This window comes from Falco biarmicus, chromosome 2, assembly GCF_023638135.1.
Source record: "Falco biarmicus isolate bFalBia1 chromosome 2, bFalBia1.pri, whole genome shotgun sequence".
Classification (NCBI taxonomy): Eukaryota; Metazoa; Chordata; class Aves; order Falconiformes; family Falconidae; genus Falco; species Falco biarmicus.
Window position 1 is genome coordinate 2775178 of NC_079289.1, and position 16849 is coordinate 2792026.

General features: G+C 46.8%; 1 protein-coding gene and 1 pseudogene across 1 annotated transcript; one reads left to right on the top strand and one right to left on the bottom strand.

Annotated features, from left to right (window-relative positions):
- The first annotated feature begins 2051 nt into the window (after positions 1-2051).
- LOC130145176 (olfactory receptor 51L1-like) lies at positions 2052-7377 on the top strand. Its single transcript, XM_056329754.1, is given in 5 exon segments — positions 2052-2277; positions 2824-2957; positions 3086-3409; positions 3412-3928; positions 3930-7377. Coding segments are annotated over 3 exon segments (804 nt in total). The 5' UTR covers positions 2052-2277; positions 2824-2957; positions 3086-3204; the 3' UTR covers positions 4012-7377.
- Positions 7378-7472: 95 nt separating this feature from the next.
- LOC130145177 (olfactory receptor 51A4-like) lies at positions 7473-15981 on the bottom strand (annotated as a pseudogene).
- Positions 15982-16849: the final 868 nt, after the last annotated feature.

The following is a 16849-nucleotide window of genomic DNA, read 5'->3' on the forward strand; positions in this document are numbered from 1 at the left end:
TGGGATGCTCAGGCTGGGAAAGTGCTCAAGGAATTACTGAGCACATGTGCCCTGTTCTTATATTCTTTGTTTGGCAATTGCCTAAAGCCACTTTTGGGGACAGGACACAAAGCCACATAGCTCTGGTCTGCTCCAAAGACCGGGGACCTGCTAGGGTTTCCTTCCACACCCACAGAACTGAAGTGGGGCTGGGAACAACAACCTTTAGGACTCATCTATGCATCACCCTGCCACGGAGCAGGAGCAGCTTTACCCAAACCATGTCTGGCCTTATTCTCTGTGGAAGGGGAAGCAAGGAGGAGGAGGAGGAGGAGGGTACCGCTGGAAAGTGTCTCCAGGGTGCATCCCCTGCCACCATCAACAGGCAGTGACTGGCACAGTGCAGAGCCGTGTTGCATGCCAGGATGGACTTGGTGCTGTGGGGGTTAATGTATCTGCTCTGAGCACTGAGAAACCAAGAGCCCTCCTGCTCCCAGGCCAGCCCTCTCCTGTGGAGGGATTGCTCAGGGTCTTCTATAAATCTTCCACTGCTGTGAGCCCTGAGGGTCAAGAACATGCTGCTTCCTTGGTTAGGAACAGGCTGCTTCCTTGCAGTGGAGCTGGTGGGAAGCTCAGGGCAGTCATGAGTGTGGCAGCTGAGTGGGCTCTTTGCTCTGTCGTGGAAGATTTCGTTGTGGCACTGACAAGGGCTCAGCTGGGTCCTGGCTCCTCACAGATGTGGACAGGGTCCGTGATGCCTGCTCCTGCAAACACCCCTGTCACCCTCCTGTGGGCCAGCTCATTTCAGCTACCTGAGGTAGCTCCAAAGAGCTGTGCTCTGTCCCCTTTCCAGAGGGCTAGCATGGAGGTGGGAAACCTCTCAGACACCCCAAACTCTCATATCTCCCTGCTTGCAAAGGGGAATATGCAGCTCTGCATCTGCTCAGAGAACCACTCTGCGCTAGATCAGGGTGCAGCCTCTTTTTCCACTTACAGCTTCATGAGGACATTCATTCTCAGTGAAATCCTGATGCGCATCTGTGGAATTTGTCATTCTCTGGAGTACATCAAACTGTAAGAGTTAAAATGAATCATCACTTAGAGAAGCAATCAAAAGGATTCAGCCCTCTTATATGCTCTTCCTGACAGGCTGTGCATGCAAGAGCTTAGCATGGACCTGATCTCAGATTTAGGAGGGTCTTTGCATTCTGCCAACCCAGTCCCAGCTCACACTCTGCCTGCTTAAAACAGCGATGCTCACTTGCTCCAGTGCATGCTGCAGTGGGGAGCGTGCTGTTTTGTTGCATAAACAAAGGTGGATGAGACAAGGGAGTTCCACAGTTTTTCATGCATGTAACTGATGCAGCATCCACCTAGCACAGTGTGTGTAAAGCTCTGGAGGAAGAGATGGGGCATACCAGAAATTTAGGGCAATTAAAAACGACCTCTGACAGTTCCTGTACTGTCAGGGTGGAGGCTGCACTTGAATTATGGCTGCTTTAACTGACCCTGTCAGATGTTTGTGTCTGAAGATAACTTTCTCCTGTAACTCCTCCTCCTCCCCTTCCATGTAATGGGGGGGATGATCTTTGATAAACTTCTCTTGAGGACTAGAGAAAACTCCCCCACATTAAAGTCTGCAGCTTAGTGCAAGCCCAGGTCTATCCATGGAATTTGTTCTGTCTTTGCAGTTATCCAAGGGTGCTGCACTGTGCCATAAACCTGGGTACCGAGACAGGGAAGGGCGAAGAGAGATGCTGTGAGTTAGAAGCCTTATGAATCTGAGGAAAGAATGGCAGTATTTCTGCAATTTTATGAACAAGTGTAGGTATTTTTGAAAAAAATTAATAGGTTTACAGTTATTTAAGTAATTTCATAAACTTTCCTAGACTTACAGGTGAATATTACAGATAAGGTGACATAAACATCCATAATAGATCTCATTTAGCTGTCAAAACCTGTAATTTCCAGAGCAGTTCCTTAAAAACCCTCTTATGCACCCTTTCATTCCCACTGCCTTCCTCCCTGTTGTTTTCCATGGGATATGCCTGGGGCAGGGGCGGAGTGGGGGGTGGGGGGGAGGGCAAGGAAGACTTCTCTAGATGTTAGAAGCCAACGCAGACCAAACTGAGCTGAGCTGGTGCTCTGGAGACCCCAGTGACTCTCATGACAGATGCTGAGGGTGCACTGGCTTTGCTCCCTGCAGACTGTGAACAAGCACTCACGAGAGCGTGGGAGGCCCTGTCCTTTGAAGACAAGACACAAGGACCAGAGTCAGGCATGCAGAGAAGCTTACAGGTACTATGGGGAGAGTGCTCTAGACATTGCAGTCCTTGAGTCCTGTCTCCATTCTTCAAGGCAGCATGAGTTTACAGAAAGAAAACTTTTTCTAAAAGCAGTTCTGTCTCTCCTCCCTATATTTCTAGTGGGAGGATGTCCAGAGACATCCTGGTTTTATATGATGTCCTTGTAATTTCCAGCTTACATTTATCTTGTACAATTTACACATATTGCTTTGTGAGTAATTACTATCCTTCAGTTTAAGTAGATCTTTTTCCCTGCATGTGTTTGTAGATGGCATGTGTTTTGTTGGTTTAAAAGGGTCAGGCTTTACTGGTCTCCATTCCTAAGAAAGTTGCTCTGTTTCCACAGGCAGTATCTAATCCATTATCACCTCCTTTTCCTTCACCAGATATTCCCAGCAAAAGCACAAAATTTAATATCAGAGCTCACCACAGTCCCCTCTAATTGCAATGTCACTTCTCTCTCTTGATTTGCATTTACACAAGCGCTCACAGACTTTTTTTTTTTTTTTTTTAATTGTTCATTCCCCTGCTATACCAGGCAGCCAGAACTAGGACTTGCCTACACTGGGCATGCAACACATACAAGTGCTTTCTGCCCGTGCATGGTTCCTGTGACAGAGTGTGCATGCAGGAGCAGGTGAGAACTCTCAGGCTGTTTCTGTACAGCTCCTGGTAAGTTTTGCTATAGTGCAGCTTTGCTGGTCATGGTGATGCCTCTGATCTGAAGCTTCAGAGGGAAGGGCTCCTGGACTACCCCCATTTCTTACTGCCTGTGTGAACCTTGCTGTCTTTCCTTCCAGGGCAGCTATTCAGGGATAAGATGGAGCATCCTTGTTTCATCCCAACAAGGACCAACAGTAGTCAGACCAGGACCCTATCCTTCTTTTTCGGTGGCTTTCCAGCATGAAAAACCACGCATATGTGGTCAGCTGTTCCTCTCTACTCTACGTACCCCCTGGCACTGCTTGGGGACTTGACCATTCTTTCTATCATTAAGGCAGAGCAGAGCCTCCACACACCCATGTATCTATTCCTTGCTATGCTAGCTGTGCCTGACCTGGGCTTGTCCACATCCAGGTTCCCAACCATGCTGAGGATGCTGTAGCAGAGGGCCAGGGAGGTCAGCATTGCACCTGCCTTGCCCAAATGTTCTTCATTCACACCTTCACAGATATGGAATCTGCTGTCATTCTGGCAATAGCTTTCAATCTCTATGTAATCATCTGCCACCCCCTACAATATTCCTCCATCCTCACCAACTCAGGGACCACCAAGATATGTGTGACAATTGTCATGAGGACCACCCTTGTCCAGCTCCCACTCCCAATCCTACTGACTCGGCTGCGTTTCACTAGAGTCAGCAAGCTCTCCCATCCCTACTGTCTGCATCCAGACATCATCAAACATGCAGGCTCAGGTACAAGGATTAATAGTACCTATGACCTTTTTGTGCTACTCTCCACACTAGGTTTGGACTTGCTATTTGTCCTCCTGTCCTATCTTCACATCCTTAAGACGATCCTGAACACTGTGACTTGGAGGGAGCATCTCAAAGCTCTCAACACCTGCATCTCACATATCTGTGCTGTCCTGCTTTTCATTATCCCCATGATCTGCCTGTCCATGATGCACCGGTTTATCCCCCCAGACCTATGATTTCACAGCCAGCATCCATTTTCTTGCTCCACCCATCCTGAATCCTATCATATATAATGTGAAAACCTAAATGATCCGGAGATGGATACTAAGAATGCTCTGCCAAACAGGGGTCCGCTAGTCCAGCATTGCCATTTAGTGAAGTCAATAAGATGCTCACTGCTATCCAATGTGAGATTGAACCCCAGTGAAGACCAGCCCAGAGACGGGAACATGTCAAACTTCTGCTGATGTAAGGGTATGTGGCAAGTAAGGTCATAAGGAAGGTAAAAGGTATGTGGAAGGTAAAGGATATGTTGATACCGGCAACATAAGAACCATGGTTTGTAAGAATATCTAGTCAGTGGCTCTTCAACATATAAACAGAGGCCAAAGACAGGAAAAATAACAAATCGTACCTAGATACGCAAACCCAAGACCCCAGGAGATAACAGAGACAGTAACACAGGCCACAACCTTCAGGTCAGTGATTGAGGAGTGGCTGGAGGAGCCAGGAGGAAAGAGGTTCAAGCAAAACTGCTGAGAAGGGAGAAAGAAATTATCATGGTTCTCCCGGAAAAGAGCAGACTTGGTGTGGGATATTCGATGGGGCTTATGTGAAATTTTTTATTGAATGATTTAAGGGGCTTGTGCAAATGTGCAAAATACATTATGGGGCGTTTAAAGGAAGGACCAAAGGTAAGGGAAAGGAGGGATCTAGGTGTGTTGGGAAGAGCCCAGCATGGGAAAATGGAGGGGGACTGATAGTGGGGCTGATTAAGTGTAAACAAGTTGCTGCTCAATACACTCTCCAGGCCACTGCAGCCTGTCCTGTCTGCTCATTAAACTCACTTCTAGCTCTTTTCTGAGTGACCTTACTTGGTGTACAGGGTTATATGGGTGGGATTTGGTGACAAACATTAAGCTGGACTAACTGATGAGTGGGAGGAGACCAGAACCTGGAAAGACCCAAGCCTGGAGCTGAAGAGTGAACAAGCAGGGCCCAGGTTCTGGGTATAGATCTGGGTGGGCTTCTGGTCTGTTCCCGGGTTCAAGGGGCCCATGCACACGAGAGTGGCTGTGAACCAAGTGGGCAAGGGTCATGTCCTGTCCTGACCATCCATAGAGGAGGAATGGGGCTGAGTCATGCTGGTCATGTCTATTTGAGCACTGCTGGTGTTGGTGTGGGTGCCAGGGCAGGCGCTGCTCTCTGTGACAGTTTTTTTGGCCGCCTGGGACCGTGTATGGCCCCAGAGAGACCAGGCTGGTCACTGGCCATTCAGACTTGATCCACTGTATGTGAGGTGGAGGATAAGGGTGATCAGGAGCACGGGGAGACAGGTCTGGCAAGGTTCACCCTCCACAGACACAGCTGGGCTTGTGTCCCAGACAGGGGGCTGGTAATAGAAGCAGCCCCCCAGGTGTGCAGGGGAAACCCTTTATAGCAAGTAATGACTTTTGAACTCTCAGACATTAACCAAAAGTATTGTCTTCTCTTTAAAATGCAAGTGCTTTTGTCCCTAGGTTTTTCTTTGTTTCACTTGAGTATTTTGCTTGGGTTAGACCACAATATAAGATTTCTGGAAATAGCTGCCCCTCCTGAATCAGCATGCACAAATTAGTATGCTGGAGTTTCCATAAGTCACTGCAGCACAACACCTCCTCAGACTGGCTCATTTAGACTTAAAAGATTGATTTCTTCCTACTACTTGAGCTGATGAGGTAGCGTGGCTTCAGAAGAAGCAGTTCTTTTCCAGCTGACCCAGAGGTGCAGGCACTCTATAAGCTGACACCCTTGGAAGGACATTTTAAAACAGTTTAAACATTTAGGAACTGCTTTTGTGTGTGTTCTGCCAGTGTTTGTAATGGACTGGGTACCTAGTACTGTAACAAGTAAGATCATCATGTCCTTGGGAGTGCTCTTACTGGGAACTATAAATATTTTAAAATGTGGTCCAGTGGATTCCTCCAGCCTTTCCAGGCTCAGACCCCTTGGCACACATCTATATAACCCATGCAGACACATACGTGCATCCTCCTATGTACAATGAAATTACAAGCCCCAACAAAATACCCTGGAGAGCAGTAATTCTGCTTCTTCCAGAGTCTAAGTTTTGGGTAATTCGGGTGAGAGCTTCAGTCAGACACCCTTTGCCCAAAAGCTGCTTGGCAGAGCCTTGCTCATGCATGAGACCCACAGCCCTCCACCTCAGAGCTGCCCTTCTCTACTGAGGAAGAGCTCTGCAGTGTGTTGTGGATGGCAAAAGTTTCTCAAGCACAAAAACCGGCAAGATAAATACACAGGAAAGCAATCCTTTGATAACAAAATAGCCTCTCTGACTGAGTAGCCCCTGCGCTCTTCTGCATTGAGGAGCACCATTGCATGTTTGCCTTGTGCTTAAACTCTCCCCCAGGCATCTGCTGGTGGCCACGCTGTTGGGGCTGTTGGGTTAGAGCACGTTTGGACCAGCTCCTTGCAGGACTCCCACGCCAGTGCAGGCTGAGCTGAGCTCTGCCGCCCCAGAGTCAGTCCTTCCATCACAAACTGGAATCCCAGAGGCATCAGCGCGGCCGAAGCTGGATGCCGTCTCGCCAGCCGAGAGCCTTGGCAGCAGCACCGGGGAGGTGTGAAGCCAGGAGCCTGCAAACTGGCAGTACTCCCCTTGTCCTGGGGGATGAGGCTGCATTGCCCGCAGGTCAGGCCGGGTACCGCGGGGCTGGCGGAGCGCGGCTCGTTGCTTCCCTCTGCTGGGTGCTGCGGCGTGGGATGCGGGATGCTCCCCGTCCCCGCTGTCCCAGGTCCCGGTGGCCTCAGCCCACAGCAGGGAGCGCCTCATGTCAACGAAGAGGGGGGCATGTCTCCGCTTCGGAGACCACAAATGAGAAAGCAGATCCATGGGGGTCACACAGCTTGCCCCATGCCAGGCTCACCCCATAGGGTCTTTGTCCCATGTCAGCACCTTCATGGAAAGGTTGTTTCTCCTTTTCTTTTTCCTTTTCTCATTTTCCTGAAACGGGGAGACAGACTAGATGTAAAGTCTCCATGAGAGGGTCCTTCTGAGTGGCTTACTGAAGGCATTTTGCAGAGGAACCCCTATCAAGCCTCTGTCAGAGAAAGGGTGCATGTGCACAGAGACCTGCACACCACCACAACACACACACACCCCTCCCCCCACCCCCCAATACAGCTGCTGCATTCAAAAGGTGGCTGTGCTTTGATTTTTGAGACTTTTAAAACCCCAGAGCTGAGGAGCTTAATAGCCATGCCTGCTTTTCAGACCTGAGTTTAGGGGGCTTCAAAATCTATTCTTGAAATACTGATTCCCAAGATGACAGGTCACAATTTTCCTGAGAAAGAAAGAGAGAGAGAGGGAGAGAGAGAGGAAGAGAAAGAAAGAAAGAAAGAAAGAAAGAAAGAAAGAAAGAAAGAAAGAAAGAAAGAAAGAAAGAAAGAAAGAAAGAAAGAAAGAAAGAAAGAAAGAAAGAAAGAAAGAAAGAAAGAAAGAAAGAAAGAAAGAAAGAAAGAAAGAAAGAAAGAAAGAAAGAAAGAAAGAAAGAAAGAAAGAAAGAAAGAAAGAAAGAAAGAAAGAAAGAAAGAAAGAAAGAAAGAAAGAAAGAAAGAAAGAGAGAAAGGAAGGAAGGAAGAAAGGAAGAAAGAAAGAAAGAAGTCAGTCTGGTTTTATTTCAGCAACTAACTCTAGATTTAGTGCTTAATTTAAGGTACCCAGGTTTGACTTTCTCCATACTTTTATTAGTTTCCCCCACAACCTCATTCTGTTCACCCACTTGTTGACCATTCCCACTCTTGGTTAATATTGGATTTTCTTTTTATGCCCCCAAAGAGAGTCCTCACAGGGTACAAACCAATGCTGAGTATTCACACTAGGAACGGCAATGAAAGCCTGCTGCAGAGAGCACACACATTTACCGTATTAATCACCCTGGTGCTTGAAGCAGCAGTGTTTGAACACCCACAGAGGCAGGCAGAGCAAGGCTAGAGGCAGTGATAGCAGCAGATCCTGTGTCATCTGTAGGGCTGGCTGGAGGAGGTCAGCATCACTCATCTGTATGTCTTTAGCCACCCCACCTCATCTCAATTCCCCTGTAAAGGAGGTGACACAGCACACCAATGGCCTTATGTGCTCCATCCCATGCCATAATTTCAATGGAAGGTCTCACCTGGCAGCTCACATTAAAGGTGTTCCACTCAAAACCCCATGAATTTTGTATTTTCATCATGTTTCTCCAAGAAGCACAGACCAGATGCTGCTCCCAGCTACACATGAGCCCCATGGGGCCTCAGGGGTAGGGTATAAATATCACCACTTCCCTGCCCATCTCTGCAAGCATCCCTTCAGGTTCAGAGGCAGATATCCTCAATCCTGGCTGTCACGGGAGCTGGTGAGTTGTTTGCACTAGCTGTCATTTGGTGGGTTTTTGTGGCTGAGGTGCCTGATTTGAACTAGAAGGTAAAATTCTGCAGCTGGGAGAAACTCCCCCAGGCCACTCCAAGCTGCATCTTTAGGCTCTGAGATGAGAAACACCATTTTCCAGGCAGGGTTTGTGGTGTAAATGCTGCTACTTTGGCTCCAGGACTTTTCTCTGACCAGAAGGGTATGCCACTTGCAGCACCTACCTGCAGGACAGTTTCTCAGGCTCCACCTCAATTAATATTTCATGCAGGAGATAACAGCCTGGCTCTAAAAAGCTGACAGCCTGCCTGACGCCCTCATGCTGCCTGTCATGTATAATTCCCAAGAAAAGGGCCAGGATGTGCCTTCAAAGGAGAAAAAGACTATCAGCAAAATCTTCTGCTGTCATCACCAGGTTATTGCTAGTCAAAGCAGCTGGAGACCTAGCCCTGACCACCCATCATCTGTGAAAGGTTCATGACTCTTCTTCATGTTTTGACTAGCTTGACTGATGCTGCCCTCATAGGTAGCTTTGTTATTTTCCCAGAAATACTGCAAATCACTTTCTTGGTAGGGCTGAGCACCCTGTAGAGGAAGAGGAAACACAGACAGAAGTTCCAAGGCAGCACCAAGGAGAAAAGCTGCAGCAGTCCCTGGCATGTACAGAGAGGACTCTGCATGCACAAACCCAGTGCACATTGGGTCACTGCAGGATATGGGCTTGTTCAGTGCACATCTGGCAGCAGATGTGGCCAGCTGAGACCAGAACACGAAGATGTGACACAGTGTAGGGCAGACTACACTCAGGCAGCACTGCTGGATTGTATTTCACCCAGCTGCAGTGCAAATGTCCCTCCACCCCATCATGCAGCGGGACAATCCTTGTGCTCTGACATGAGCAAACACTGAGGATTCTGAGCTCCCCTGGGTACACCTGACGTGCGGAATTAGACTCTATAACTCGAAAGTTATAAAGTAGGTATGTTTATTGCACGCAGATGCACGGGGGATCGCTCCTCCACAAGCGTGCATGCCCAAAGTGACGAACCATCTCACATTTATACAATAAAACAAATGAATATTCAATTAACGCCTATACATATTCGTTACCTAAACCCGCTTACTCTCTCTTCGTATGTTAATTAGCTTATCAGTCCTTTGCCTGCAATGTGGTGTTCTTGCAGGTTTGTAGGTGATTCGTGTTCTTGTGACCATCCCATCTTCTCCAGCAAGGAGACTTAGCACTCCCTCCCTCTAGATAGCATTGGAATATCTCTTATCCTTTTCTCATTCTTTTTTAAATAGCCCCTTTGTTAGAGGAAGAAGGGCAGGCGTCTCCTCAAAACTGTAGTTGTCTCCTCAGAGCTGTGTGCCTATGTGACCAGACACCGCACCCATGACTAGTCACCATACCCACATTCCTGGGCAGATATATACAATCACAATCGATGTCCATTGTCCCCATTTCACACTATTTCTCCATATCACACCCTGTGCCAGGATTGCACAGTTTTCCTACCACCAGCCATGCTCTGCCTTAGACAATTGCTTCTGACTTTGCTTTAAAATTCAGTGGCTGTCGTGCCTCCCTGGCACACGGTCATTCCCTGAGATCATGTACTCTGTGGGGTGTTGATCTTCCACTCTGCTTTGCTCTGCACAGCTTCATGGATCACCCTTTCATATTGGTGCAATGCAGTCATCAGCAAACAGCCTTGTCGCCCTGGATGCTGTGCAAGCCTTCCTTGCTTTGCAGGAACGGTAGCCTGCTGTCATGCAACATGTGGTGAGAATGAGCGAGGAAAGAGGTAAGGCAGGTACTGACAGAAACAGCATATTGCATAAAATCAGTGTTAGTCCCAGCTTGTCACCTGCCTCATATGCTTTTGGGTTCTACAGAATGAAAGCACAACAAATAACAGCAACTGGAGCTGGAGGGGCTGGATTCCTGGGTCCTTTGCCAAGCTTTTGCACCAGATTGCGAACTTTGGTAAATTCCTTTGCTGGATTTCAATATATGAGTCTACAAAATACATTTTTAATTAAATTTATTACTTAATTGGGAGTCAGTATCTCAAGCACACTTCCCCGATGTGTATGGGAGTGATGTTGTAAAACACTTTGGGGTCCAGAGAAATAAAGTGCTTTAGGGAAACTCGGGGTTTTTTTCTGTTATGAACTGTGCTCCCTACCTCTTCCCCTATTTTCACTCGCAGGGAAGGGAGCCCAGACAAACTGAGATATCATCCCACTATTGTGGCTCTCAATCAAACCAGCTTGCAGCCTGCCTCATTCCTTCTGCTGGGCATGCATCTGCACTCCCAGCTCTCCATCCCTTTCTGCCTGATGGAGTGCTGGGTGGGTGGAAAGGAGAAGGTGGAGCAGTGGGTCACAGGGCCAGGAGAAGCAGCTGCAGCAGAGTGTATTGGGAGGGGAAAGTGGGAAGCCAGTGCTCGGGACCAGCAGGTATCCCTGGGTAGCCTAGATTTCCCAAAGACATTTTTGAAGCTCTGCTGGGATGGGGAAGGGAAGGGGACAGACCCCACTTTAGTCTGGAAGTCTCTCCCAGATATGGACTAGAAAATCCTTCATATCACCATCCCCATCAGAAGCAGATGCAAGAAACTCCCCAGTTGCCATCAGCATGGTAATGAGAAATCTCACAATCCTAAAACAGCAGGATTGGTCATGTAAGTCAGGGCCATGTGATGAGTAGCAGAGAACTCAGGGTGATAAAACAACTCTCTGAAATTCATAGATCTTTGAAAATCAGACAGAGAACTCCATGTATTAATCCACTTCTGCCTTCAATGTCTAACCTGAAGTGAATGAAAGTGCCCATGAGCAACCAGAGCCCAAGGAATTCCTCTTTGCCTTGAAGGCACGTGATTAGTAGACTGCTAATGCTCTCCAAGGATGGGTCTTGACCATGTATGTCTTGTCCTTACCTTACTATCTCTGTCCCACAAAGCTGTGCATCAGCTTATTCTTTCAGGGTCTTGAGGAAAAAAAATGTGAAGTATGGTTCAGCCTTCCCACGGCACATGCCAGCAGATGGCAGACGCCTTTGCTCAGAAAGGTGCCCGGAGGCTCACACCATCACATAATGGGTATAAAATGCTGGTGGAATGGGACATCTGAGTGCCAGACAGTGAAATGAACTTCTCCCTTCTCCAAATCCTGTTTGTTTGTTTGTTTACACAGAAATACAAATACAGGGTAAATTCATTCATTAATCATGCATGCATTGCTAAGTAAAGAAGACCCCCAGTTCTTAATTTGCCAAAATACCAAAATTTTGTAGGTATTTGACATGGTTTGGCATGCCCTAGAAACATCAGCCTCATGATGCAGATATATACCTTTACTTTTGTGCATGAAACCCCAGGCAGGCCTATGGCAAACCCATCCTCATGGTGGGTCTCACAGCTTATCCAGTCTGTTTGAGATGATTCATCCAGCAGGAATCCCACCTCAGGGATCTCCCTTGTCAGATCCTCTGCAGACCAACAGACCTGGTTCTTAAAACTGCCTCTTTCGTGATTCTCTTCCGCTGGTTAATCTTTAACTCTCCTTTGTACCCCCTGAGAATAACTGTTCTTACCGATAATCCCTTTCCAATCCTTACGATGGCTGTGTTCCCTAATTAACTGATACGAATAGCTGATATTGCTAGCATAATATTGGTGAATACATCCAGTACTCTGCTGCAACATTTTAAACTTTATTGAAGCATTTATTCCTTCCTTTTTTATTCAACCAAAGAAAGCAGAGAGAACATCATTCTCCGTTAGACATTATTGTAAGAGGAAAATCAATAGGCAAATTTATGCTTGGTTGAAATATTTATGCAGTTACATCACTCAGAATTATTGCTTTACCTATTAAATTGTTCTTATCTCAACCTTGAGTTTTACATTCCGTTCCGATCCTCCTTCCCACCCCTCTGGGTCGGGGGGAGAGAGCAAGCGGCTGCGTGGTACTGGGTTGCTGGCTGGGGTTAAACCACAACAATGCATTTCTTCTAATTAATAACATTTTGTGTATGCAATGCAAGAAGCTGCATCTGACCATAAAAATGGCACATCTTTCAACTGGAATTTTGTTGCCCAGGTCTTAGCAGTTATTCAAGGTGGCACCAGGTGATGAGTTTGCCCTTAAACTTTGAACATCATTCTCATTGCCTTTCTGAGCTGTGTGACTCCACTGCTGCCTGCAAGGCCTTACCCACCCACCCGTGCAATCACGGTCAGACCCCTCAGCTTCAATGCAGCTCACACCTTGACTATGGAGTCACACCTGGCTTCTTGCAGCTTGCTGGTGGTCCGGGTACAGATCCATTTGGTTTTCACACTGTACACAATCGGGTCATCATGGTGGGACCAGCAAGCAGATGTTGGCCATGAGGATGTGAACAGTGGGAGAAGAGTTTTTCCCAAACTGGTGAATCACAGACAGACTGATTAGTGCGATGTTGAAGATTAGGACAGCATGGATGTGAAAGATACAAGTGTTCAAGGTCCTGGACCGCTCCTTCTTGGATGCAATACTCAAGACAATCTTAAGGATCATGATTGTACAACAGAACATGTAACAGTGAGTCTAAAGCCATTGAGGAAAGAGCAAACACTTAAGCCATAAATGCTGCTATCTCATATATGTCACACAAATGCGACTGAGCCACACTGATGATATCCTGGTATAGACAAGAAAGAGTGCAAGAGGCCACTGACCCAGCAATATTGCAGCATCTTTGGGAGAAAGGAGACCGGGAACACCAGAAGTACCACCTGAATAGTCAAACCCACACCAGTCTTGATGCCATGGAGATTGTCAGAAGGGATGTATGCCTCAGGGGCTGTAGGTCACAACAGACATGTCAAAAGCCACAGCCACAAGCGCAACAGATTTGATGGTGGAGAAGGTGTGGATGAAATACATGTAGTTGAGGTATGCATCAAAGTGGACAACTTGGTAATAAAACCCACATAGCCCAGGCTCCAGCACCCGCAGCCTGTCACTGCCTGTTGTTCTGGGAGACCCAGACTGGAGTTGCCCAGACATGGTCTCACCTGTGCTGAACTGTTGGGGAACCACTGCCCTGCACAGCCTGCATGCCCCAGCACCCCCAAAGGTCCTCTGGTGATGTTGGGGTAACTTGTACTCACTAGGACCTCAGGTCTTTTTCTACAGATGTTCTGTCTGGCCAGACAGACCTCATCTAGAATAAAAGCACCAATTAAAATGAAATTAAAAAAAAACACCTGTGGGACAAATCTATTTAGACCCAAGGCCACCTGTGGCAGCAGCACACGATGTCCTTTACTTGTGCTAATTACCATTTATAATAACAACTGACTATTACAACTCAGCTGAATACTTGAACTCTGTGGGATTTAATTTCTACATTTCACAGTCCTTGAATCATTCTGATTTACCTAAGATTATCAGCCCACAACCATTTCTGTTTACAGCCCTACTAGCTCAGCCATCAATGAGCTTTGATGCCCACTTACAGCTTTGGGAGCTGGGATCAGCATACATCATAGCTAGCAATCTTCTCATGGAAATACCTCCCCCTCTCCAGCTGGGAGTCCCTCTGTCACACATAGTAAAGCAATTCTTTTTCCTGGAATTTCCCATGGAACAACAACCAAAAAAAGTCTCCTTCCAGGCTGGATTGTCAATCAACTTTGAAAGCCTTTTTGTCTGAAGCGTGATAACCATCCTTACCAGAGAGACAGACACACAATTAACCATTCATAAAACACCTAGCATTTCCAGTACCACTCACAAAGTTAATACAGATGCTGTGTTTCTCACTTTATACCTGACAGAGTTGAAATCTAAATACTTAAGAGTTCAGTTTCTCTTAAAATCCACCAGAAGGTAAAAATGGAAAAGCTCAGGAACTGAGTCAGTGATCAGATCTCATCTCTTGTAGAGCAATCGCACGTGTCTCACAGGGAAAGCTGCTCTGGGTGCATCCCAGAGCGATGTCCCTCCTCTCAGCATCACAACACCCGTGACTGCTGTGCAGTTTATAAACACCACTGTCACCTCTCCGCTGTTTCCTGCTATCCATCCCCAGTTTTCCCATCCTGAATGCAAATTATATTGGTGGGGGGGTTTTGCAGACCATTCCTTCAATTTTTCAGAATTACCCTGGGCATTAATCTTTCTTTTTTTCTGCACTTCCAGAGAAGCTGTATTTCCTTTACTTTGCTACCCAGGCTAATACAAGTTCCAGGATGCTCATTCAGATTCTCCCTTCATCTTTCTTTGCAGTAGCACAAATGGGATTTGGAACTTCCCCATAATGGTTCAAGCTCAGCAATATTCTCTGGGTCATTTATGAAAATAAGAATGCTAATTCATCTCAGAAATTAAGAGACATATTCTTTTCCTCTATGTACAAACTGTGCTATTCTTCCACACAAGAGAAATTATCTGATTGACATGATTTGTATTTGACAATATTGTAAAAGTTTCTGCTGGTCTCCTTATTTGCCAAAACCCATGATTTGATTGTTCATTTATGTATACATTTTCTAGTGATTGTGACTAAATTTTACCCTGGAGTCTGAATACAAGAGCACAAACATCTCAGGGAGTCCCTAACAGGTGAACTGCTGGCAGCTGGGAGGGTTTTTGGGAAGCATCATGGAGCTTGGTGGTATAAGGACCTGCACCCTGTCCCCAGGGCAAGCGGTGCAGCCCAGACAACTTGAGGCAGTTAAATTGTGCATGGTTCAAAGACAGTGACCCCCACCAGCCCCTCTGGCCAGGACAGACCCTGCAGTTTGCTTGTGCAGACTTTGCCTGTGCTCGGCACCTTCCTATACTTTCCTTGTGCTGATACTGGAGCGTTCAGACCTCCTTTTCTCCCAATTTTAAAGATATTTTTTTCCTCCACCTTTTTGCAAGCTCCTGCTCTTTCCTCCTTCTACCACCATGGTATTTGAACAGCAGTGATGATGTAAAATTGCTTGCTTTAGTAATACTTGAGGCTGAGATGAGATCAGTCACCAACCTCACTATATTACCGTGAAATAGAAATGGGACCATCACCTTTAACAGAGTTTCTCTAGATTCACACTGATTTTGCTGAAGAATATCAGGGTCTAAATCTGAATAAGGAAGGACAGGCTATGTATGCCACTTCAGGTCCCACCATGCTCAAATGGCAGAGTGTGCTCCAAACTCTTAGAGTAATTGGAAAAAGTTTCAAGAGCAAGATACTAGTTTTCTTTTGTTAACTAAGAGCAAAGTGAAGAACCTGAAAGATAAAACCCATCAATAGAGTGATTTTTAAGCAAATACCAGACAGATGCCTGGATAAATGTTTTCTTACACGAGTAATGCTGTAGCCAGCACAGCAGAAACAAAGCTTTCTGCTTGTCATGATATTTGCATAGCACTTAAAATCCCTGAAATGCATTTCATATGAGAGTTGTATGGACTCCTGAGGGAGGATTTACCGTGGAGCCCAGTGATCCCTGTAAAGATGTTCTCAGCTGGGAGTCTCACCTGGTGTTTATGGCTTTAAACTGTAGATCATCTTTAACATTGCACAAGCAGTGAAACCCTCTGCGGGTTTATTCAGTCTAGAACAGTCTTTGCCTGTTTCAACTTTGGTACTTAATTTCTTTTCAGCCTCACTGATTGCAAAAGACAGAAATGGATGAATCCACTGCACAGCAGACTGTCAGTCTGACTGACAGTCTGCTCCAGACGACAGAGGGTGTGGCAAGGCAAGCCAGGTGCTCACCTTGTTTAAACAGAAGAACAATCTTATACGAATTATAAGGTGCTGTCCCTGTTCTTCAAAAGAAGAGCATTGTTATACACTTACACATCTTCCTGAGGCAAACTTCCCACATTAAGAGCAGCAATGACACTGATAAATCCAAGGAGCGCAGATTTCAGATCTTCCAAGCATATACATACATGGAAATACATCATAGCAGACCACCAGCTACAATTCTATTCTCTATGGTATTTACAGATACAGCCCTTCTGCTGGACCTTCAATCACCACCACAGGGGCCAGGTTCCACCTTCAGAGCCATGGATATAAACTATCTGGCCACTATATTTGTGGCTCGCAGCAAGCAAACTGCTCCTGCCTGCACCTCAGGAGGTTGCTTTGCTGCATGCACAAGCTCTCCTCACCATGCCACCTCCATCCCCTGGGGTGGATACCCACCAGCCCCCTCCTTGTGCCTTTTGGGGACACCAGCAATGCATGGCAGGTGGCAGATGCTGTGGTCTCTGAACATTCACTTCCTGAGTTAAGATCAAAGCAATCTTTAAGTCTAAGTACAGGTTGAGAAGAAAAATGCTGCGATGAGAAGCTGGGTCTGTTGCTCCCTTCCTGCCCCACGGCGGGCTGTCAGCACCCCACGGGCTGTACACTTCACCTCAGAGAGGCCCCCAAGCTGGTCCCACAACGGTCCCACCCTCCCAAGGTGCAGCAGGCAGCTGAACCCCATCACGACATACAGTGTTAACAGC